General features: G+C 36.3%; 1 protein-coding gene across 1 annotated transcript in view; it reads left to right on the forward strand.

Moving 5' to 3' along the window:
* Nucleotides 1-3670: 3670 nt before the first annotated feature.
* CD2AP (CD2 associated protein) overlaps nt 3671-24293 on the forward strand; it is a 141112-nt gene continuing 120489 nt past the window's right edge. Inside the window, exon 1 of the mRNA XM_049653778.1 lies at nt 3671-4139. Coding sequence (XP_049509735.1) covers nt 4136-4139 — 4 coding nt within the window. The 5' untranslated portion in view covers nt 3671-4135. The remainder of the gene's footprint in view (nt 4140-24293) is intronic.

Raw genomic sequence — 24293 nt, forward strand, 5'->3', positions numbered from 1 at the left:
AAAAAAAAAAAAAAAAAAAAAAAAAAAAAAGGAAACTCCCAACAAAAAAAAAGTCTAGGACCAGATAGCTTAACAGGTGAATTTTACCAAACATTAAAAAAGCGTTAATACCTATCCTTCTCAAAGTATTCCAAAAAATAAAGAAGAATGAAGACTTTCAAACTCATTCTATGTGTCCAGTATTATCCTGACACCAAAAACAAACAAAAACTGCAAATGAGAAAACTACAGGCCCATATGTCTGATGAACACAGATGCAAAAGTTGGCAGCAAACAATCTTAAAACTTATATGGAAACACAAAGGTCCTAAAATAAGCAAAGCAATCTCGAGAAAAAAGAACAAAGCTGGCATTATGACACTTCCAGATTTCTAACTATACTATAAATCTCTAGTAATCAAAACAGTATGTTATCCACACAAAAATAGACCTTTAGATCAATAGAACAGAGAACAGAGGGTCCAGGAATAAACCATGTGTATATAGTCAATTAATCTTTGACTAAGGAGGGAAGAATATACTATTGGGGAAAAGATAGTTTTTTCAATAATAAATGGTGTTGGGAAAAATGGACAAATACACAAAAAGAATGAACCTGGACTACTTTCTTTTTTTTTTTTTTTAATTTTTTTTTTAATGTTGATTTGTTTTTGAGAGAGAAAGAGAGAGAGAGAGAGAGAGACAGAGCACAAGTGGGGGAGGGGCAGAGAGAGAGGGAGACACAGAATCCGAAGCAGGCTCCAGGCTCTGAGCTGTCAGAGTAGAGCCCGATGCAGGGCTTGAACTCATGAACCATGAGATCATGACCTGAGCCAAAGTCGGACACTTAACCCACTGAGCCACCCAGGCGCCCCTGAACCTGGACTAGTTTCTTATGCCATATACAAAAATAAATTCAAATGGATTAAAGACCTAAATGTTAAGGCTGGAGGCCATACAACTCCTAGAACACCCATGCAGCAACCTCTTGGACACCAGTCTTAGCAATTATCTGTTTAGGATTTATCTCTTCTGGCCAGGGCAACAAAAGCAAACAAATGAGACTGTACAAAACTAAAAAAAAAAAAAAAAAAAAAAAATTGCACAGCAAAGAAAACCATCAACATGGTGAAAAATCAACCTGTTGTATGGGAGAAGATATTTACAAATGATGTAATTGATAATGGGTTAACATTCAAAATGTATCAAAGAACAGACACAACTCAATAATAACCAAAAAACCCAACGTAATCAAGTAAGAAATGGGCAGAGGACTTAGACATTTCTCCAAAAAACACCAAATACAGATGGCCAACAGGTACATGGTGAGATATGCAACATCACTGACCATTAGGGAGAGGTAAATCAAAACCACAATGAGATTTCACCTTATACCTGTCTGAATGGCTAGTATCGAAAAGAAAAAAGAAGGAAGGAAAGGAAGTAACTTGTGTTAAGGAGGATGTGGAGAAAAAGGACACTTTGTGCACTATTAGTGGAATGCAAAGTGGTATAGCCACTATGGAGAACAGTATGGAGGTTCCTGACAAAAAATTTAAAAATAGAACTACTATGTGATCCAGCAATTCCACTTCTGGGTATTTACCTGAAGAAAACAAAGATACTAATTCGAAAGATATTTTGTCTCTATGTACATTGCAGCATTATTTACAAAAGTCAAGATACAGATACAATCTGTACAACATCTATTAACACATGAATGAATAAAGAAGATGTGGTGTGTGTGTGTGTATACAATATATGTATATACATATATATATATATATATATATGTACAATGGGATATTACTCAGCCATAAAAAGAATGAAATCTTACACCTGTGACAAAATGAATGGACATAGAGGGTATTATGCTAAGTGAAATAAGTCAGAGAAAGACAAATACTGTATGATTTCACTTACATGTGGAATCTAAAACAAAACAAAACAAAGCAGAGAACAATCTGGTGGTTGCCAGAGGGAAAGAGCTAGGAGGGTGGGTGAAGTAGAGGAGGGGGAATAAAAGGTACCAACTTCCAGTTAAAAAATAAATAAGGGGCGCCTGGGTGGCTCAGTTGGGTAAGCGTCCAACTCTTGATTTCAGCTCAGGTCATGATCTCAAAGTTCATGGGTTTCAGTGAGAGCCCAGTTGGGATTCTCTCTCTCTCTCTCTCTCTCTCTCTCTTGCTCTCTCTGCCTCTTCCTGGCTTGCGCATGCACACGTGCACTCTCTCTCAAAATAAATAAATAAACAAAAAAAAAAATACACGGGGATGCAATGTATAACATAGAGAATAGTTAATATTGTAATAACTTTGTATGGTGAGAGATAGTAGCTTAATTTATCCTGGTGTTCACTTAATAATGTATATATGTTGAATCACCAAACTGTACTAATATTATATGGTATATCATTTATGCTGAACATGTACATCTCATTTAGGTATGCATATTAACATTTTTTTTCTTTTCTCCTTTTCAGCCTCTGATTGTGACTCCGAATTCTTATTACAAAGGTATCATACGCAACATTTTGGGAAGCCAAAAAAAAAAAAAAAAAAATTGAAGGCAAAAGCAGGTCTGTATGAGATAGTGGGAATAAATATTTAGAAGGTTGCTACTAAGTGACAGACACTGTGCTTTGCAGGATACAGATTTCTTTCAACAGATTCAAGGAACTGAAGTTCAGCCAGGTTTAGTTAATTTATCCAAGGTCCCACAAAAAAGTAAAGAACTGTGCTAAGTTTCAGAACCCCAAGTCTGCTTGATTCTAAAGGGCAAGGGAGTTTTTGTGTCGAGAATCGTAATTCTTACAATTGATAGTTTTAAGAATTAAATGATATAATTTCTTTAAAAAACACTAGGCACAGTAGTTGGCATTTAACAAATGTTGCTCTCTCACATCTGTCTGGAATTGGGTCTATTTGAACAGTGGGAAATTATACTTGTTGGCTGAATTATACTTGTTTCCAACTCTTCTAAGAAATGCTTATGTTTAATCACAGCAATCCTATGTCCTTCCTCATACTGAGGCTAGAAACAATGCCGGGCTGTATTTCAAATCATGACTATTTCTCCCCCTGATCAGGTAAAGGGATTTCGACGTTGTAGTCAGCAGAGACTAAATGAACCAATCACTTATTTCTGTAAAACATGATTTTTTGTGTGTGCCTAGGGTTTTGGTTTGGTTTGGTTTCCCGAAGAACAAACGCTTGTGATTCGTTGGGAACTTTGCGAGGTAAACTACGGGGGTCCCAGTAGCAACTGGGCCTCTGAAGGTTGAAAGCAAGAGGTCTCTGTCTCTCTGCCTCAGTTTCTGTCTATCGACGACTCTTTTCTGGGTAAGTCCCCCAGAGCCTGCTACTCTGCACCGAGCAACACCGACCGCATCGCTCCCGCGGAAAGTGGGGCAACACAGGCTCACTCTGCCTATGGGCAAAAACTTCGTATCCATCTGGGGCGACAAACCATACAAAACGGCCGTCCCAGCTGTGCCGAACTTCAAGGCGGAGGAGTAGCCACAGCTCTTCCGGATTCCTTCCTCTTCAGCCCACTGCACCTGGACGCGGGCGGCTCGCTACTCCCCGACCCTGACGTCACCGCACCTGGCACCAGCTGGGGTGCCGGGTGGTGAGCCCGGCCGCGGAGGGGGCGGGGCAGGGAGAACGAGGGGGCTCTCGCGAGATTTCCTTCCTCCCGGGTGCAGCTCCCGGCACCTTCCCGGCCTCAGTCGGGTCTCAACCTCAGTCTTCGGTGTCGCCTTCTAGAACAGCGGTTGCTGAGGGGAACTGCGGGAGGCGGGCTCCGGGTTGGAGCCAGCGGCCAGGACGAACCGGCTGGTCCCACCTCTGCTGCGGGAGCGAACCGGGCTGGGAAAGCCGCCGTCTGGGCGGGCGGGGGAGGGCCCTCCCGCCGCGGCGGCTTTGGCGGAGGCCCGGCGCGAGGAGCCGCCGCCGCCGCCGTCTCCTGCTCGCGGGCCGCGCCGACGGGACTGTCCGGGGAACGCCGCGGGCGGATGGAGGCGCCACTTCGCCCCGCCTGAGCTCAGGAGGGAAGGAGCGCAGCGCGGGGCCCGCCTCCCGCCGCAAGTGCGGCCGCGCGATCGGCAGGAGGAGGAGCAGCGGGCGCCGGGCTTCTCCCCGCGGGAGCCCCCAGCATGGGTAAGAGACTCGAGGGCGCTTCCCGCCGCCCAACTGCACCTCCCCAATTCGGGCAGGCGGTTCCCCTTCTTGTCCGCGGGGAGGAGACGGGGTCAGTCCCTTCGCGGCCGCACCGCACCCTCCCCGTCGCCCCTCCTCGCCCTGCCTTCCACCTTGCTCTTCTCGCGGAGGAATTGGTCGGAGGGCTCATGGGTGCTTTCTCCTGCGCTCCCCTCCCCGCTTCATCCTGCTTTGGGGAAAGGTGAGGGGTTGGGGGGCGGGGGCACCGGGTCCCCTCTCCTCGCCCACTGCCCGGCTAACCTCGGGCCGAACTTCCCTCCCTGCTCCAGCCTTCTCTTTCCCTCCCCCATTCTGGTTGGATGGGGGAGGGTGATGGAAAAACTTGACAAAGTAGCACTTTTAGCTTCTTTATCTTCAGCGAGGCTTTGTATAGATCGGCCTTTTGCTAGGTTTTCCGTTTGTTGTTGTTTCGAGAGGTAATTTTTCCCTCCGCTGAAACTTGCTAGGGATGCCTCAAGGACAGGGAAACTTGACTTATTTACTTTGTTTTCACGTAGGCAAGTGTATTGGCACTTAAATATTAAATCTCATCCTGAGGACTGGGTTAGGGTTTGATGAGGTTTCAGTGTTGAACCCTTTGAGAAGCTGTTTCCTGTTTGGAGTTAGACTTCCTTGCGAGAGGAGAGAAAAGTACACGGCCTTATATGTTATTTACTGTGTGCTTTAAAGTTTTGTTAGGAGCTAGCAAAAGCAGACTGTGTTGCAGCCTAGTTTGAAAGGGAGTTTTGTTAAGTAGTGTAACAATTCTTTTGATAACAAATTTCGGTGTGAGGTAGGCACTCTCTCAATCCTTTAAAAATTAAAAGCAATTTAAAAGAAGTGTCTGTACTGTTATAAATGTGTGCCATTATAAAGCATACATTTGTGCCACCAAAAAGCATAAGCATGTTCTATAAGAATAATCCCAATTTTGGATTTATAGAGTAAATCAGGAGGATTCTATCCTTTTTTTGTAGTTGAGAGTTGGTACTCTTCATATCACCACACTGTTAACCGAAATTAATAATTCATGCAACTAACAAATGATTTAGAAGCAGGACAAATACAGACTACTGCTGATGTGGCACCTTCTGCCCACACATTGTTTTGTCGGAATGCTTTAAGCATAGTGTTTACAGGTCCTCGCTTAGCTCTTCTGTATTTTGCTAGACTTTCTCCTTTTATGTTCTTTCAGGTAACTTTTGTACAGAAAGTGCTCTTAAAACTCCAAAGAGTAAAACCTTTGCTGTTTGGAACTTACAAATGAGATTATTTCCAATTAATTAGTTGAGTGTAACTGAGTTTTTGAGGGTTTATTCCTTTAAGCGTCAAATTATAAAACCACTGAAACCGATTTGGATGAAATTTATACTAAAATAGGTAATTCTTTTTTGTCTTAAATAGGGTGCAGAGTGTAATTAAACCTCTTGATGACCAAGGGTCATCATTTGTGACCATCAGTTACTGTGATGCCTTGAGGATCTGCTGGATTGTATACAGGACTTTTGATCAGATTCCTTTGCATTTTGAAGTTATTTAAATACATATTTTTCTGCTTTGCTATTGGATGTGCTTGTTACTGTGCCCTCTTCACCCTCAGTTCTCTAACTTTTCTACAAAAGTGGGAATCATATTCAAATATGTAATTCTGCATAAAGGAAAAATAAGTCTACCCTTAGTGTGTGAGATGTTTTCTTCAGGAAAATTAATGTCAGAACTTTGGCTTTGGAGTTACTAATTATCCAGAGGCCTTTTCTTAGTGACTTCTCGGCTGTGTTCTGGTTAGGCAAGTTGCTGCATTATCTAGGTAAAGTGTGATATTTGTGTGCTTTCGACTACTCAGAATGTGTTTTGCAGGTGGATTACTTGCGGGCATTTGTAGTTAATTTTTAAAAGGTATTTGTCAGACATTTCCATATGAACGTGTACTTTAAATTTATCAGTCATGTAGAAATTCATATTAAAGTTATCCCAATCATTTAAAAGGAGTTTCCTTTATAATACAAACCTCGTTTGTTTGGTTTTGTTATCAGCAGTCTTTATTCCTTATGATTTAAGCTGGCAGCTTAAAATATTCTATGTATTTTTATATGTTATTTTATCTGATGTGTCACAAAATGAAAAATCTCTGATTTCATTGTTTTGAAATAAATTGGATACGCATTAATTGACGGTTCCTACCATCTGTACTACTTAGGTGGTATAGCTAGAGAATTAAAGAGCATGGCTCTCCGCTGGGACAGCTTAAGGTCAAATCCTGGCTCTTCCACCTTTTAGCTGTTGTAACTGAGCAGGTTACTTAACCTGTCTGTGCTTCAGTTTCTTACTCTAAAAATGGGGTAAAAATAACCTTGCAGATGGTAATGGGGATTGGATGAACTAATACTTGTAAAGTGTTTGGAACAGAGCCAGTGCTGATTCTTGTTATTTTCATTTTCAAATGATTTCCCTAATTCTTGTACCAGTTTATAAAGACAATTCTCAATTTTTGACCTTTGTTAAAAGGTGCGTATTGCATTTAAAGGAAGAGTGAGATAAGATAGATGATTTTGTAGTAATGCAGAAATTAATTTTTTTTTCAGAAGTTTAATTTTGTGTAATACGTCTTTATAAAATTTATGTAGGAATTTACGGGTTTTTTTTTTTCCAGTGTTGATTATACTTTGAAAAAGTCCATTATTGGGAGTAAGTTTAGTAGTTCAGGAGAAAGTATATGGGATGAATAGTAGGAGAGACTAGTAGTTTCTTTGAATTTTATGTTAAGCTTTTATGTGTTTAGTTTCTACATTTATTAAATATGGAAGAATACTTAACATAAAGAAATTTGAGGTATTCTCTGTGAAAGAATTTGGGGAGAGTTTAGAGAAATAGAAAGGTAAAACTTTACTTTTCTTACTCCAGAAGTACAGATCTGCATCTTAGAGGGAGAGTAAGACAGAAAGCAAGTGGCATAAAGTGTTAGTTACTATGTGTGAATTTTTATTTTTGAAAAAGTAAGTGGATTTTAAGGATTGAATTTCTGTTACTTTTAGGTAAGGTTCTGAACTTCTTAGTTTAAATTATTTTTTTAAGCTCATATATGATTATTCAACATGTTTAAATAATGAGCCAGTTTTAATGGACGGGAATACGCAGTTGGTTTAGAGATGATAAATGCACTTTTATAATAGAGTGATTTATTTCCTTATTTTGTTGCGCTGTTTGGAGAAAATCTTGATTTATGCAGATAAGTAGTGGCAAATGGAAATTGCCTGCTAAAGGCTCACCTTTCAGTCTCAGGATTTACTTTAATTAAACTAATCCAGAGGATGAAATGGGAATATTAGAACTTTTTTGTTTCGAAGTTCGATCACTAACAAAACTAGTAATAAGTTGTATTCCTTAACTAGTAAGTACTTGTGATTAGATTTTTCTAAGTGTTTCAAACTTTGAATAGCTATAGTTCCAAAAAATCCCATTAAGGGTGGAAATTCACATTGATATTTTAAATTCACATTGATATTGACATTCACATTGTCATATATTTTTCTAAATTGGGGATTGGCAAAGTAAAACGATGTCACGTTAACTTAATAAGATCTAAATTTTAAGGCATTTGAGTTAAAAACAAAGTTATAAAACATGAAGTGCATTCCACTTGCCAATCAAAAATAAATCCAAGTTTTTATTTACACGTAATGCAGATCTGTGATTTTTTTTTTTCCTCCTCTTATTTGTCACGGAATATCCTTCTCTATTAAATGTATTTTAATTGCAAATTGAGCCATGTGATATATCACATAAATAAAAGAAAGGATAAGAACCATATCATTATTTCAATAGATGCAGGAAAAGCATTTGACAAAGTACAACATCTATTCCTGATAAAAACTCTCAACAAAGCAGGTTTAGAGGGAACATACTTGAACGTAATAAAAGCCATCTATGAAAAACCACAGCTAACATCATCCTTAATGGGGAAACATTGAGAGCTTTTCCCCTAAGGTCAGGCACAAGACAAGGAAGGATGTCCACTCTCACCACTTTCATTCAACATAGTACTAGAAATCATAGCCACAATAGTCACACAATGAAAAGAAATAAAAGGCATCCAGGTCTGTAAAAGTCACAGGATACAAAATCAATGTACAGAAATCTGTTGCATTTTTATATACCAGTAATGAAGCAGCAAAAAGAGAAAATAAGAAAACAGTCCCATTTATAATTACACCCCAAATAAAAAGATCCCTAGGAATGAACCTAACCAAAGAGATGAAAGACCTGTAGTCTGAAAACTCTAAGAACCTAGTGAAAGAAATTGAAGATGACACAAAGAAATGGAAAGACATTTCACACTCATGGACTGGAAGAGCAAATATTGTTAAATTGCCTGTACCCAAAGCAGTCTACACATTTAATGCAATCCCTATCCGAATACCAACAGCATTTTTCACAGAATTAGAACAAACAGTCCTAAAGTATGTATGGAACTACAAAAGACCCTGAATAGCCAAAAGCAATCTTGAAAAGGAAAAGCAAAGCTCGAGTCATTACAATTTTGGGCTTCAAGTTATATTTTAAAGCTGTAATAATCAAGACAGTATGGTACTGGCACAAAAACAGACACGTAGATCACTGGAGCAGAATAGAAAATCCAGAAATAAATCTACAATTATATGGTCAATTAACCTTTGACAAAGAAGGAAAGGATATCCAGTAGGAAAAAGTCTCTTCAACAAACGGTGTTGGGAAAAGTGGACAGCAACCTGCAAAAGAATGAAACTGGACCACTTTCTCACACTATACACAGAGATAAATTCAGAATGGTTAAAGACCTAAATGTGAGACCTAAAACCATAAAAATCCTAGAAAAGAATATAGGCAGTAACTTCTTTGACATCGGCCATAGCAAATTCTTCCCAGATAGGTCTCCTGAGGCAAAAGCAAAACTAAACCGTTGGGGCTACATCAAAATAAAAAACTTCTGCACAGCAAAGGAAACAGTTAACCAGACCTAAAGGCAGCCTAAGAATTGGAGAAGATATTTGCAAATAATATATCTGATAAAGGGTTAGTATCCAAAATATATAAAGAACTTCTACAACTCATCACCCCAAAAATGAATAATCCAATTGACAAGTGGGCAGAAGACATGAATAGACATTTCTTCCAAAGAAGACATATAGATAGCCAGTAGGCACATGAACAGATACTCACCATCACTTACAATCAGGTGAATGCAAATCAAAACTGCAGTGAGGTATCACCTCATACCTGTCAGAATGGCTAAAATCATCAACACAAGAAACAACAGGTGTTGGCAAGGATGTGGCGAAAAAGGAGCACTCGTGCACTGTTGGTGGGAATGCAAACTGGTGCAGTCACTCTGAAAAACAGTTCAAAAGGTTAAAAGTAGAACTATCTTATGATCCAGCATTTGTACTATTAGATATTTACCCAGAGAATACAAGAATACTAATTCAAAGGGATGCATGAACCCTATGTTTATAGCAGCATTATTCATAATAGCCAGGATGTGGATACAGCCCAAGTGTCCATTAGCTGATGAATGGATAAAGAAGATGTGGTGTGTGTATATGTGTGTGCGTGTGTGTGTACACATATGTGTGGAATATTATAGTGGAATATTATTAAGCCGTAAAAAGATGAAATCTTGCCATTTGCAGTGACATGGATAGAGCTACAGAGTATAATGCTAAGTGAAATAAGTCAGAGAAAGACAAAAACCATATGATTTCACTCATATATGGCATTTAAGAAACAAATAAGCAAAGGGAAAAAATAAGAGGGACAAAGCAAGAAACAGACTCTTCATTATAGAGAACAAACTGATGGTTGCCAGAGGGGAGGTGGGTAGGGATGGGTGAAATAGGCTATGGGGATTAAAGAAACACACTTGTTATGATGAACACCAGGCGTTGTATGGAAGTGTTGAATTACTGTATTGTACACCTGAAACATATGATACTGTTAACTAACCAGAATTAAAATAAAAACATAAAATGTATTTTAAGTATGGTAAATGTTTGATTTTCTCATGTGCATATGAAAAGTGCTGTCATGGGAAGGGCTTGAATGTAGGCAAAGAAGGGTGTAATGATTCTTGATTCGGGTGAGAAGAGGACAAAGCTGCAGTTCTGCTTCCTAGGTAAACTGGTGAAGCAAGGTATTAAAGATCTGAAATTGTTCAGTTTGTGTTCAGAAGAGAAAGGGCAAATAAAATCTAATATGTTGTTGTGATTGAAATTAGGCAGATTAGGTAATTGTTATGATGGATCTGTGACTTGCTTATCTGTAGGATTTGATATCTAACTACTAGGTAGATTGACCTAAATCAAGATATATAGGTCTTTCTACATGGAAGAGAGGCCAAAACACTGGTGTGGGGAATCTGGATAGAGATCCATAAACGTCTGTAGTCAGCCTGTCGGCGGCATGAGCGATATGTAAAAGGTGGTGTGTATAGACAAATAGAGTGGCCCAGCTTGGGGTGGGAGTGGGATGTTGGTTGGTAGCAGGCACTAGGTAGAGGTTCAGACTGACATCTTGTGGGAAAAGGGAGGAAATGGGGTTTGGCAGTAGTCTTTGAAGTCCTAGCCACAGGGAAACAAAATCAGATAGCGTCTAGATTTTTATGAGAGACAAGGCAGGTATTTTTCCCCAGGAACAAAACCAAACTTGGTTATTGGAATTGTGTAGGATGAGCCAAGCAGTAATACTGAGCTCCTAAGCTATAGATGTTATATATTTTCTGTCTTGAGAGTATATTAGTAGCCTGCATTAGTTCCTGGATCTGTAAGTGGCCTTGGATAATGGGGTGATGTGAGATTCTCTATCTAAATACTTGAGAGGATATTTCCTGGTCACAGTCTTTCTCTTTTACTTGGTCTTCTTGGTCTTCTTTCTCTTTACTTGGTCCTAGGGATTTGATGTATCTGCCTTTTCTTTGCTGTTTTTCACCCCAGTGCAAAGCAGATAACAGTTTCAGTTTACCCTTCTGTTTCGGAAACAAGAACACAATCCTTAACAAGTTGAGTACTTGTAACTACCAATATGTAATATTAAACAGGCAAGTAAGAAGAAATTTGAAAGTACCACTAATTACTGGTTTCTTGGTTTCTTTCACTGAATTAAAGTTAGGCTATTTATTAGAAAGACTTGTTTGTTTGTTTTTGGTTTTGATTTTTGTTTGATTTGTAGCCCTTTTCACTGCTCCCACCATACTTTCCCTCCCTTTCCTCCAGCTTTTTTTAGGTTAATGTTAGATGTTTAGACACAGAGTCATTTATTACCATTGTTAGGCAGATAAAATTCCTTTCATAATCCTACTAGGGCTTCTCTGACCCAAGACTGTGTTATAATACAGTTGACCCTTGAACACCTCTGGTAAGGGGTACTGAGCGCCCCCCCCCCATCTCTAAAGTTGAAAATTGAGTATAACTTTGACTCCCCCAAAACGTAGCTAATAGCCCACTTTTGGCCAGAAGCCTTACCGATAAACAGTGGATTAACACATATTTTGTATGTTACATGTATTATTTACTGTAGTCTTACAATAAAGTAAGCTAGAGAAAGAAAGTCAAATGTGGGGGCACCTGGCTGGCTCAGTTGGTAGAGCATGTGACTCTTGATCTTGGGGTCATGAGTTCAAGCTACACTTCGGGTTAGAGCTTATTTAAAAAAGAAGGGAGAGAAAATACATTTGCAGTATTATAGTGTATTTATTTAAAAAAAAAAAAAGAAAAGAAAAGAAATCTGTGTATAAATGGAGCTGAGTAGTTCAAACCTGTTTTCAAGAGTCTATTTTACTTTGTTTTTCAGTCAGAACTCTGGTTTTAGCTCCAAGTGAAGTAGGCATTTTGGACTAAATTTGACATTGTTTCTTTTTTGTATTTTGGATTTTTGTTTGTTTCTGAAGGTCTCAGGTATCTGGATGTTCTGCTTTCTTAACTGGTTTCTTCAATCGAAAGTATATTTACTAGTTTTTTGCACTTAGGGAAACTTTTACTCTAAAAAGAAACTGCTTTTTTAAAAATTCATTGTTCTAAATTGAGATCCAGTTTAAGATGTTGATCTGTTACAGATATGGCAGTGTTACAGATGCTTTCTTTGCTAGAACCTATTTATACTGTATCAGTTCTTTTCAGTACCTCTAGGAGACTTGGATTTTATAATCTTTCACATTTTGTATCTGTTCTTAAATTTCCCATCATGATCCCATTCTCTTTCTCAACTAATTTACAAAGACAGAGATGACTCATATGGGATCCTAAATTCTAGTATCTGTTTTAGTGTCATGTAGCTCAGGTTCTTTTAATGATTCGGTGTCTAGGTAATTAATTCCAAGAGAGTGACTGTGTGGCATCTAATCACTGGGAGTTTCTAGTAGGAAGATACTTTAGTATGGTAACAGTAACAAGTAGTTACCACCAACATTAAGAGACATGCTCTGTTGCAAGGTCTTATGGTCAAGGAAAGGAGCTGTATGTGAAAGCTTAATCAAGAAGTATTTGCCTTAATGTGAGGATTGTAATTAATGTCATGCGATGCACTAGGGAGAGTAGGACAGATATATATTTTGGTGCCTCAGGTAGTTTATAGCAGTTTTACGGATTGGGCATATTATTAGAATCCCCTAGACTTAAAAAAAAATTCATAGCCTCTGGAGATTCTAACATAAATGCTCCTGCCTCTTCCTCCCTCCTGGTTGATGAGTGTCATGAATGTTTTGAGATGGCTTATAGTGTTATGATAGGAATAAGACTTAACATAATAGGAATAAAATTTAACATATGAGTCATTACAAATCTAAACAAGAGAAGGAGTGTAGTTCATTAAGATGTATTCCAATGTCAGAAATGTTAAAATGTAAATAGAGAAGCATGAGGAAGATCAGTTGGAAGGCAAGTGGGATTTGTTCATCTCTCATTAGTTTGACCAGTGACATAGTAAGGACTTGGCAGTAGCCAAGCTAATTTTTTTTCTATTCCTGGTGCTGAGTCTTCAGAGTGAAGCATGTCTTCATTTTAACTGATATCTTTAAGATTCTTTTACCTGAAAAATTAAAACTGCCTTAACACTGTTAGTATCTATCAGTGCCCTAGTACTGAGGCCCGAAATTTACTATGAGTGAAATTTCTAGAGCATTTATCATGATTATTGTAATAATCAAGTGCCAAATTGTTTGCTTGGACTTTAAGTGTAGAAGTTAGTATATTTGTAAAATTGAGACCTATAGTCTTGGCTAGAGTATAATGTTTTCAGGAAACATTGATCTTTCAAATGTATTCTCTCCTACATGGCTTTTTTTTTTTTTTTTTCTTATTCTTTAGAGTAGAAACAACAAACTTCAAGTTATTTAGCAGTGTGTTCTTCTAATATCAAAGTTTTGTATTAGATTTCAAAATTCCTTCTCTGCTGCAGCAGGTTTCCCTCTTTCATTTTGCCTTACTGTTTTGGAGTGTGTGTGTGTGTGTGTGTGTGTGTGTGTGTGTGTGTAAATAAGATGGAGACTCCATTTTTACTTAACTATTAGTTAGACCATTCTTAGCAAACACATTATATGAAGCAGTTAAAAAAATTTGCCTTAAATGATGAAAATAAAAGTTTAGAATTTTCAGAATGAATGTCAAATGGAAGTGTAAAGGTGATATTTTAGACCCCAAGGTAACCCCTTTCCCATAAACATTTCCTGAATTACTTATATTCTTTATATTTTATAAAACCCAATTGAATTTATAGCTAGAACGTCATAGTTTAAAGCCTGAATAAAAACTCCTTTGTTATTTTCTTCATTTCATATATAATGAATGACCATACTTGCCTCATCACTTTTATTTTACTAAAAAAATTTATCACCTTTAATAACTGGCAGAAAATTATGAGTCTGCTGTGTATCCACTAAATCTATGATTCAGCAGTACTTTAATTTGGAATAATAGGGGAGAGGGATCCAGCCAGTCTAAAGAATAATACAAATTTAAGTATGGTATATTGAAGTATGTCCACCTCAACCAGACTAACAAAATCTGACTAGTGGAGCTACTGTTTCAAGTTGGTATGAGGTCTAACTTATCTTTTAGAAATAAACCCTTTAGGGGTGCCTGGCTGGCTCAGTTGGTGGTGTGCAATTATTGATCTCCAGTGAGTATAAGCCCCACTGTTGGGTATAGAGATTACTTAAAACCTTAAAAAAACCCAAAAAACAAACAAAAAAACCCTCTTTAATCCTTTCTATATGACTCATTTTAATAGAGAAATCAATAATGTCAGATATTAAGCATCTTGTCAGGTGGGCTGCTGATTGCCTGCTCCATCTGTGTTGCAGTGATGTTACATTTTCCTAGTAAATAAAGGGAAGATTATCTGTTTTGTAAATCAGAGACATTTCTATATGAGTCTTCACATGTTAAACAAATGTAGGCATAAAGGCTTAATTTGCTCAAAATTTGTTTAAAATAACTTGAACAGGGCACCTGGGTGGCTCAGTTGGTGGAGCGTTCAACTCTTGATTTTGGCTCAGGATCCCAGGGTTGTGGGATCAAGCCCCACCTTGGGCTCCATGCTGAGTATGGAGCCTGCTTAAGATTCTCTGTCTCTCCCCTGTCCCTCTTCTCTGCTTGCATGCTCTCTCTCTAAACATAAATAAAATAACTTGGACAGTGTTTATTGAACTATAAAATTATACCATCTTAAATGAGTGTTGTGAAGCAAGTGTACATACGTTCTTTGAGGCATACTAACCTGATAAATTACATATATAATTAAAAGTTTCCTAATGTGTTAAAAAATAAAGAGGAACAGATGAAATTAATTTTAATATTTTGGCTATGTTGACATAAGGAAAATAGTTATTTCAGTATATATTCAGTATAAAAAGTTATTAATGAGATAGTTTACATTTTTTTTCCTGTCTTTGAGATCTGTTGTGTATTTTACATTAATATAACACGTTAATTTGGATTAGCCACAATTCAAGTGCCCAGTAGTCTCATGTGTCAGGTGTTACCAGCTGAACAGTACAGTTTTAGGATGTAAGCCTTTAGGTTTGTTGTGAATCTAATGAAAGTATAAAAATATTTTAAAATTATTACACAATTACAAATTAGCACATAAGGAATTGTACTCTTTTAGAGTTACTTAATGATAAACCACTTTTGGTCTTACCTGATTAATTTTATATTAGATACGAGTGATAATCTGTTGTAATTAGATAACAAATATATTTTCTCATGGAAAAAAGACTTAGTTTAGTAGATTGTGTGTAATAGGCCTGCAGTTTGTTTCATTCTGCTTTCTTTTGTTTTGTTTTTAATTTTTTTGACGTTTATTTTTGAGAGAGACAGAGCATTAATGGGGGAGGAGCAGAGAAGAGTGGGAGATATGGAATCCAAAACAGGCTCCAGGCTCTGAGCTGTCAGCACAGAGCCCGACGCAGGCTCTAACTCAGGAGCCATGAGATCATGACCTGAGCCGAAGTCGGACACCCAACCGACTGAGCCACCCAGGCGCCCCTCATTCTGCTTTCTAAATGAAATACGGTTTTTGGCACTTGGCCTACTGGTATAATAGAGAAATTGAAGCTTTGCAACCACATTTGGATTGTTATTTGAAAGTATAGTTTGGCCTAGTAATTAGCAGTTCTTTCATTTTATAATGCTTAACTTTGGAGATAAGATTTAAGAGTGGTATTTCACAAATACATGAATACTGTTGGTCAAGACCACGAAAGAATAACAGAAATAATAATTGGTGATATAATATGTTCCCAGTTGATATGGGAATACATGTCAGGAGCCTGTCAGTTTTAAATGTGTAAAATTTTGCATGAACCTTTGTAATGGAATTGTTTTCGGTACAGGATCTATATTTTTTATTGGATTTTCAGTGCATTCTGAAAAAAGTTCTCAAGGAGACTCTTAAATGGCTATTCTATGATTTCTTTTCCACATTTTAACATTTCTGGTTCTTTGTAATCAGTGCTATCCCACACTAATTGCTTTTGCCCAGAACAATAATAATTATAATTCTGTTTTGTCAGTAAATACTTTGGTTTAAATTAGATATTTTTTGAGGTCTTGTATACCAGCACTGACAGCAGCATTCAAAATAAAAAGGTGGAGAAGATCTTTGCCCTGGGTTGTTTAACAATTAATGGGAGGTTGCAGTATATTGTAATGGCTGTTAACATTTAGTGAATATTTATTAAGTACTTCTGTTTAAGGCATGGTTTTAAGCACTTTACAAGCATTATTTAATTTAATTCTCACAACAAATCTATACGTTTTTGGGTTCTGTTATTTTTCTCATTCTGTAGATTAGGAAAGAAGCATAGAAGTAGTAGGTAATTACTACTGAATCCAGGCAAGTGTCTGTATTCCAGTGCTTGTGCTACTCTTAACTACTAAAAAATGTGGAACTAATTCCTAACTCTTCCTCTGAGAGGCGTCTTTAAGGTTATAGATAACAGGCATTTAGATCTTCCATATCCTGCCCTACTTTTTTTTTTTTTTTATCCTCCATTCTTAACACATTATGACTGACTTTGTAATTTCCTTACTTACATGTTTATTGCTTATTTACCTTACCTTTTTAGAATGTAAATACAGGGTGTACAAAGTTTTAGAATATAAATTCCAGGAGTGCAGAGCTGCTACTTTTTTTTTTTTTTTTTTTTTTTTTTTTTAATTTTCGTTCTTTATTAGGTGTATTCAGGTACCTGGAACAAGTGGGAACCTTCCAGTAGCAGCCCCTCAAATATTTGCTGAATGAGTATGGAGTATCATTATATTTGTGTTGAAAGAAGAATTTAAAATTCTAGGCAATTTAGTATCTTCCATTTCAGTGCTACAAATAGCTATGTACATTTGACATATCAGGCACTGTGATAGGGCTTGGGAATACAAAGATAAGTGAAACAAAGTCCCTGCTCTCAACCTTGGCCAGATAATGTTTTTTGGTAACTTGAAGGTAACACCTCTTTGAGTATATGAATTTAAGTTATTTTTTAATGCACGTATTTACTTTTGTGTATGCTTGGAAACATGGAGAAATTCAAACGATAACTTTAGATTTTTTCATGATTCTGATTATTCTTATAGGTTCTTGCAGTTGTTTACATAACTTCATTACATTTTATTTATTTATTTATTTTTAATTTTTTTTTTTTTTAACATTTATTTATTTTTGAGACAGAGAGAGAGCATGAACGGGGGAGGGTCAGAGAGAGGGAGACACAGAATCTGAAACAGGCTCCAGGCTCCAAGCTGTCAGCAACAGAGCCCGACGTGGGACTCCAACTCACGGACTGTGAGATCATGACCTGAGCCAAAGTTGGCCGCTTAACTGACTGAGCCACCCAGGCGCCCACTTCATTACATTTTTAAAGTCTTGAGAGTGAAATTGTCTTTTATAGCAATTTTCCATTTTTTGGTAAGCTAAAATTTCTTTTAAACTGATATATTGGCTAATTATTAGCATTTAAGGAATGCTTTAAATGCTAGGCATTTTATTCAGTATTTAATTTCCATTGGAGCATTCTGGGATTAAACATCATTGTTTCCATTTTCCAAAATCAGAAATGGAAGTTAAAGAGATTGTTACTCACCCAAGATCAGAGACAGGATGTGGAGAAGGCTGGAGTGAACTTGCATTGTTCTGATTTTAAAGCATGTCCTCTTAATTATTTCTTAAAACATTGAGGGAGAAAATTGAGCTACACAGAGCAAGTGATACAGATTGAAATGACTATTCCAATGTGGTGTAAGAAAACAAATTTAAATATTTATTACCCTAAAATTGTGGATTGGTATTATCCACATGTATTTGGTATTTGGTACATGTATTTGGGTAACTATTTTCTCTTAAAAGATTTTAAATTTCAGCTGTGTGTTACACTTTGGTCTTTTACTTATGTATCCAGTAGATTATCATAAGATTTTTTGATGAATTCTTTAAAACTTTATGACAAATACATGGTATGTTTTTAATGTGGCTTGAAATGTGCTTAAAACTAATTTCTACTGTTTTTTCAAAATTAATAGTGGAAATAAAAATCTGAATGAGGACTATATAAACAATTATTTTTATTTACTTATGTATTTTTATTTTAGAGAGAGAGCGCATGTATGTGCAAGTGAAGGAGAGGGGCAGAGGAGGAAAGAGAGAGAGAATCTTAAGCAGGCTGCACTTAGTGTTGAGCCTTTCATTAGTCTTGACCTCAGGAGCTTGAGATCATGACCTAAGGGGAAATCAAGAGTTGGGTACTTAACCAACTGAGCCACCCAGATGCCCCTAGATGAGGAATATTTAATAGAATTTTCCACCTTGTTTGCTTTTCAGATGTATTTTGTATATTTGTTCTTAGGAGGCATTAATTACATGTGCATGGTAATATTTTTGCTTTGAACTAAGTCTTTATGTGATTAAAATCCTTTTATTTTTTAAACTTAGATTATTTTTGTAGATATTTGTCACCTATGGATCTGACTTAGTAATATTAAAAGGAATGTAATACTGTGTAAAAATTTTCTTATATTACATACTCTATTCTCTGAATACTCTGAATAAGAGCACTTGGTACTATGCAGACTTTTGCACTCTATTTGAAATACAAAAAGGAGGGTTGCATTTTGTGTATGATATCTTTAGATTAGGCACAAATCACTACCAGTGATTTACTTATTTCTGTTGAAAGTAAAGCATGTTTATCAGTTCTCTCTTAATTTGAGGAGAGCACAGAAATTCTGATATTATATGGCTAAAAGGACTTTAGGGCTTACCGTGCTTTTCATTACTATTTTGACTGGGTAACTTTAGGGAACCTGAATAATGAAATGTCAAGTAACATTAAGCAACGCTCATCAAAGTTGCATTTCTCCATTTATGTAAAAATAGCCCTGGAAATAAGTTCCTGGTAAAGATTTTTGGTTTTGGCAAGAAATATTTATTACTGAAAATAAAAAGTAAAAATATTTTTTATTTTTATTTAAAAAAATTTTCAAAATGTTTATTTTTGAGAGAGGGGGGAGGGGGGAGGGACAGAGGGAGGGAGACACAGAATCCTAAACAGGCTCCAGGCTCTGCACTGTCAGCACAGACCCTGATGTGGGGTTTGAACTCATGAACTGTGAGATCATAACCTGAGCTGAAGTCGGATGCTTAACTGACTGAGCCACCCTGGTGCCCCCAAAAAATATTTTTTATTTTTTATCTTAATTATTTAAATAAGAGGTATAAAGTATTTCTATCATATTACTGCTTCTTTGGAGTAAAGCTTATAATTGTTTCTGAATTTACAGTGGAATTTTTTTTTTTTTGTTAATATTTGTACAACTTCTTGTATTTTGTCCTTTGCTATAGTAAACAAAGGTTAAAGCTCAAATGTATAATATAACCAGTGATGTGACATAGAGTATATTTAATTTGACAGACCTAATTAGATATTGTAATATTTATCTATACTGTATTGATCAGAACCAAAGTAAATATTCCCTAGTGAATGCCCATACAGTTCAAACCTGTTTAGAATTTGTATAAATTGTTTATATTATTTTTTTATGAAGTGACTTTTCATTATTAGAAGAATAAATATTTATTAGGGCAGAATAGTTGGCAAACATAATATTACCATCAATATTTTGTGTATAATTTTTTAAAAATTCTGGATTTTAAGATTTTTAACTTTGATTTTCAGGCATTCTTTTGTTTTTAAAAAATCACTATTTTTATTGTTTTTTTTTTTTAAATCACTATTAGAAGATAAAATTGTAGACTCCTTAAAAAATACTACCAGTAAACACTGCCCCTACCTGCAGCCAAGTTGTTAAGGGGGGGAAAAAAAAAATATATATATATATATATATATATATATATATATTTTCTTAAATTCTTTGTGGCTGTACATTTTAAATACTACGGTTTTGCTTGTTTTTCAATCTTGATTGTATTATTTTTCTTTTTGGTTCTTTCAAATGCCTTTAATTCTTTGTCTGGTTTGCTGTAGATATTTATTCCTAGTTTCCAATTTGCTTGCTTTAAATTTTGATTGTTTTGTTTGCTCTAAGTTTAGAAATGTCTCCTCACCAGCTTTGATACTTCCATTTCCTTCCCTCCCTCCTTTGCGTACCTCTTCCTCCTTCCTTCTTCTGTGTGTATGTGTGAAAGAATTCTGTTTTGTTTTTTTTTTTTAAAGTTTATTTACTTTGAGAGAAAGAGTGCACTCACATGCACAGGGGAGGGGTAGAGAGAGAGGGAGAGAGAATCTCTAGCAGGCTCCATGCTCAGTGCAGAGCCTGATGCAGAGCTGGAGCTCAGGAACCATGAGGTCATGACCTGAGAGGAAATAAAGAGTTGGCACCCAGGCACCCTGGTTTTTTCTTCTTCTTTTTTTTTTTTTTTTTTTTTTTTTTTTTAGTATAAGTTTTTAGTAATATTTACACCTGACGTGGGTCTTAAACCTATAACCCTGAGATCAAGAGTTACACCTCTTGGGAGAAAAAAAAATGAGTTATACCTCTTGGGGCACCTGTATTGCTCAGTTGGTTAAGCGTCTGACTCTTGGTTTTGGCTCAGGTCATGATCTCATGGTTCATGAGTTTGATCCCTGCATCAGGGTTTGCTATGACAGCACAGATCCCGCTTGGGATTTTCTCTCCCCCCTCCCCCCCCCCCCACCCATTTCAAAATAAATAAATAAACTTAAAAAAAATAAGAGTTACATGTTTCTGACTGAGCTAGCCAGGTGCCCTTAGAAGAGGTGTTTTTTGTTTTTGTTTTTGTTTTTTTAATAACTCAACTGGAACCCACCAGATATGGTATGAAATGAAAATATGTATGTTGCATATTTCCCCTTATATGGAGCTTTTCAACCTTAGTAGTTTTGGGCCAGAAATCAATTTGTTGTGAAGGGCTGTCCTGTGCATTGATGGGTACTTAGTGGTATCCCTCGCCCCTAACCATGAGATGCCAGTAGCATTGCCTGAGTCATAACCAAAAATGTCTCCAGACTTTGCCAGCTGTTGGGCAAATTCATCTTGGTTGAGAATCATTGCCCTAATATAGATTAGTTCTGAACTTGCATGTTATAAATCTAGTTATCCTGAGAGAAACTGAATTGGTAATTTAGCCCCAAAGCTTAAGTTTTCTGGGGCAAAGCTTGAGCTTAAGACCTCATGTTAGAAGCTTTTTACTGCGACAAGAGGGATTGAGTTCACACAAATTACAGTAAGACTGAAGTTTGTTGAATGCTATTTAGAACCTGTGGATCATGTGGTATTTTATCTATTTATATGATAAGTGAGATTTTCCAAGACATTTATTTATTAATTATTATTTAAAAACTTTTTAAATGTTTATTTATTTTTGAGAAAGAGAGAGAGAGAGAGAGTGTGGGCGTGCATGAGCAGGGGAGGGGCAGAGAGAGAGGGAGACATAGAATCTGAGTTGTCAGCACAGAGCCTGACGTGGGGCTTGAACTCATGAGCTGTGAGATCGTGACCTGAGCTGAAATCAGATGCTTAACCGACTGAGCCACCCAGGAGCCCCTATTATTGTTTTTAGAGTAAGTGTTATGCCCATTGTGGGGCTTGAACTTATGACCCTGAGATCAAGAGTTGTACGCTCTACTGACTAAACTAGCCAGGTGCCCCAGATTTTCCAAGATTAAACCTCTATCCCCTGCCTATTGTGGTGGCTAATTATGTATTTGAATTCCCTGTATTGGCATTTTATACATAAACTTACGTGTTTGAGATGGTACATTTGTGGGTGCAAATTTTGGTCTTAATATCATTTAAATTGTGTTTAAATAATAAGTTATGAATAAATAATGAATACATTGTTTTAGTGAATAAATTATTTTAAGATAGTGAAGTTTTGTAAATCATCTGTTTCAGAGAACTGTTTTTGAGGACATTTTTTAGGCTACTTTCAGATATTATTCCTGGATTATGAAGCTGTTGATTTTTTTTTTTTAATCCCCTGAGTAATTTGTGTGTGTGTGTGTATGTGTGTGTGTGTGTTTAATAAAAATTTATCCATGTAAGTGAGATTTTTAGGCTTGCAACTCTATTTATTTATTTATTTTTTTAGGCTTGGAACTTTATAGCCTAACGAAGAACCAGCCTAGTGTCGTAGGTTCTCACATGCCTCTGGGCCTCTGTGCCTCTGTATCTGGCCCCAACTCTGCAGCATCTCTTTCTAGAGTGTTGAATTGACAAATCTCTTTGTGTATTCTGTAATCTCTTGTGGCTCCAATTTATTTTTCATTGCTCATCCTGATAGGCTTCGTTGAGGTATTTAATCTTTTGAGATGTTTTAGAAGTGGATAGCTGGGTGAGCTAATCAACCATACAAGTGCTACTGTTTTTCATTGGTTAGTTAAATAATCATAACTTAAGTCTTTGGGGTTAGGATGGCTCTTTATATATTGGCAAAAATATCCCCAAAGATCTAAGATGAATTTATTTTGAATTTTACTGACATTAGGAGGATATGGTTTATTTAGCTCTGATAAATGAGAAGTTAGTGTTTTTGGTTGTAGTTTGATTATTTGAATAAATTAAAAATAGAATGCTACTTTAACATGTATAAAAAGAACTTTCACAACAAACTAACTTTTAAGCAATAAGTGAATTTATTGGAAAAGATGTGAACTGTTGAAATGAAAGTTTGACTTTTGAGTAGAGACTTTGTTAAAGTGGATAAAATATTTGAAAGTCAACTCTGTAATTCTGCAAGATGGCACAAATAATTTAGAGTATACAACATAATTTAAAGAGGCGTTCATTGTATTGCTGACATTCACTGGAACATATTTTTTTGCCCATATACTTCATGACTTACTACTATAGTATTTTGAAAAACATTGTGTATGTTTATATGTGTGTTATTATATACAAGAATATTACTAAGGAAGCTTAACAATTTTCATGTCCAAATATAGGCATTATAATTAAGTAGATGGCTAAGAGCAGGTAGAACTATTAACTGAGTAAATAAATAGCCAAGAACTTGAAAAACAGAGCATTTGGAAGTCAGGAACATTTCTTGTTTCATATGACTTGTACTATAGAATTTGTGGTTTTTAAGATAGTGAAGTGATGTTGGAAGATTGATATTAACCTTTTTGTATCGAGTTTAGTCTTGGTAATAACTAAATTCTGGAATTCTATTGGAGTAGGGTGGATGGAATTTACTGTGTTTTAATGATCCCTTCAGGATTGAAACATGTCCCGGTTGGTTCTAACTGGCTCTACTACTTACTAGGTGAAAGGTTTTGATGTGTACCGGGGGTCATAACCTCAGATACCCTCCTGTATCACCTTGGAATGAAGCCCTAACCAGAAAAGTTCTCATTATAATAAGGAACACTGTTGCATAATGGGGGATCTGCCACACCAACATTCTGTAAATCCAGTATATTGAGATACCAACATTAGTAACATATTTTCTGATTGTAGAAACTGTTGATTTTAGGAGGTTTAGAAAATACAGAGAGAATAAAGAAGAAGAAGAAAGATCTGTAAACTCCAGAGTGATTATTTTGATGTATTTCAGGTCTTAAAAAATAAATATATTTCACAGATTTGGTTTATAGTTTACATGTAGCTTGGTCTCTTGCCTTATTCATTTGAAATTTCATTGTTCATATTTTCCTAAAGTGTATCGTCTCTAATTGAGTCTTATTCCCTTGTGTGGTTTTACTGTATTTGATTTAACTAGTCACCTGTTGTTTGACATGGATTGCCTAAGGTTTTTGTGTGTATTTTTATGATTAAAATTTTGCTCTTCAAGCTACATAATTTGGATTTTTAATAGAAAAATAAGAAAATTGCAAATAATGCAAATGAGAGGGAAAACTTACCCAAAGTTATTACCCGTCATTGTGATATGTATCTTTGCAAACTTTTTTTTGAGGTATATAAACCAATGTGTGTGTGTTTTATACAAAAGGGAAATTGTATATTTGAAACTTTTTTATCTTGATGGTAGTATTGTGAATATGTGTCATTTTGTTCTGTTTCTTTTTAATACAGTAGCCTTATTATTCTGGCTGTAGTATTAATTAGTTTTTTTAAAAGTCAGGTATTTGGGCAATTTAGAAAGTGAAAGAAA

The sequence above is a fragment of the Panthera uncia genome (assembly GCF_023721935.1).
Source record: "Panthera uncia isolate 11264 chromosome B2 unlocalized genomic scaffold, Puncia_PCG_1.0 HiC_scaffold_24, whole genome shotgun sequence".
Lineage (NCBI taxonomy): Eukaryota > Metazoa > Chordata > Mammalia > Carnivora > Felidae > Panthera > Panthera uncia.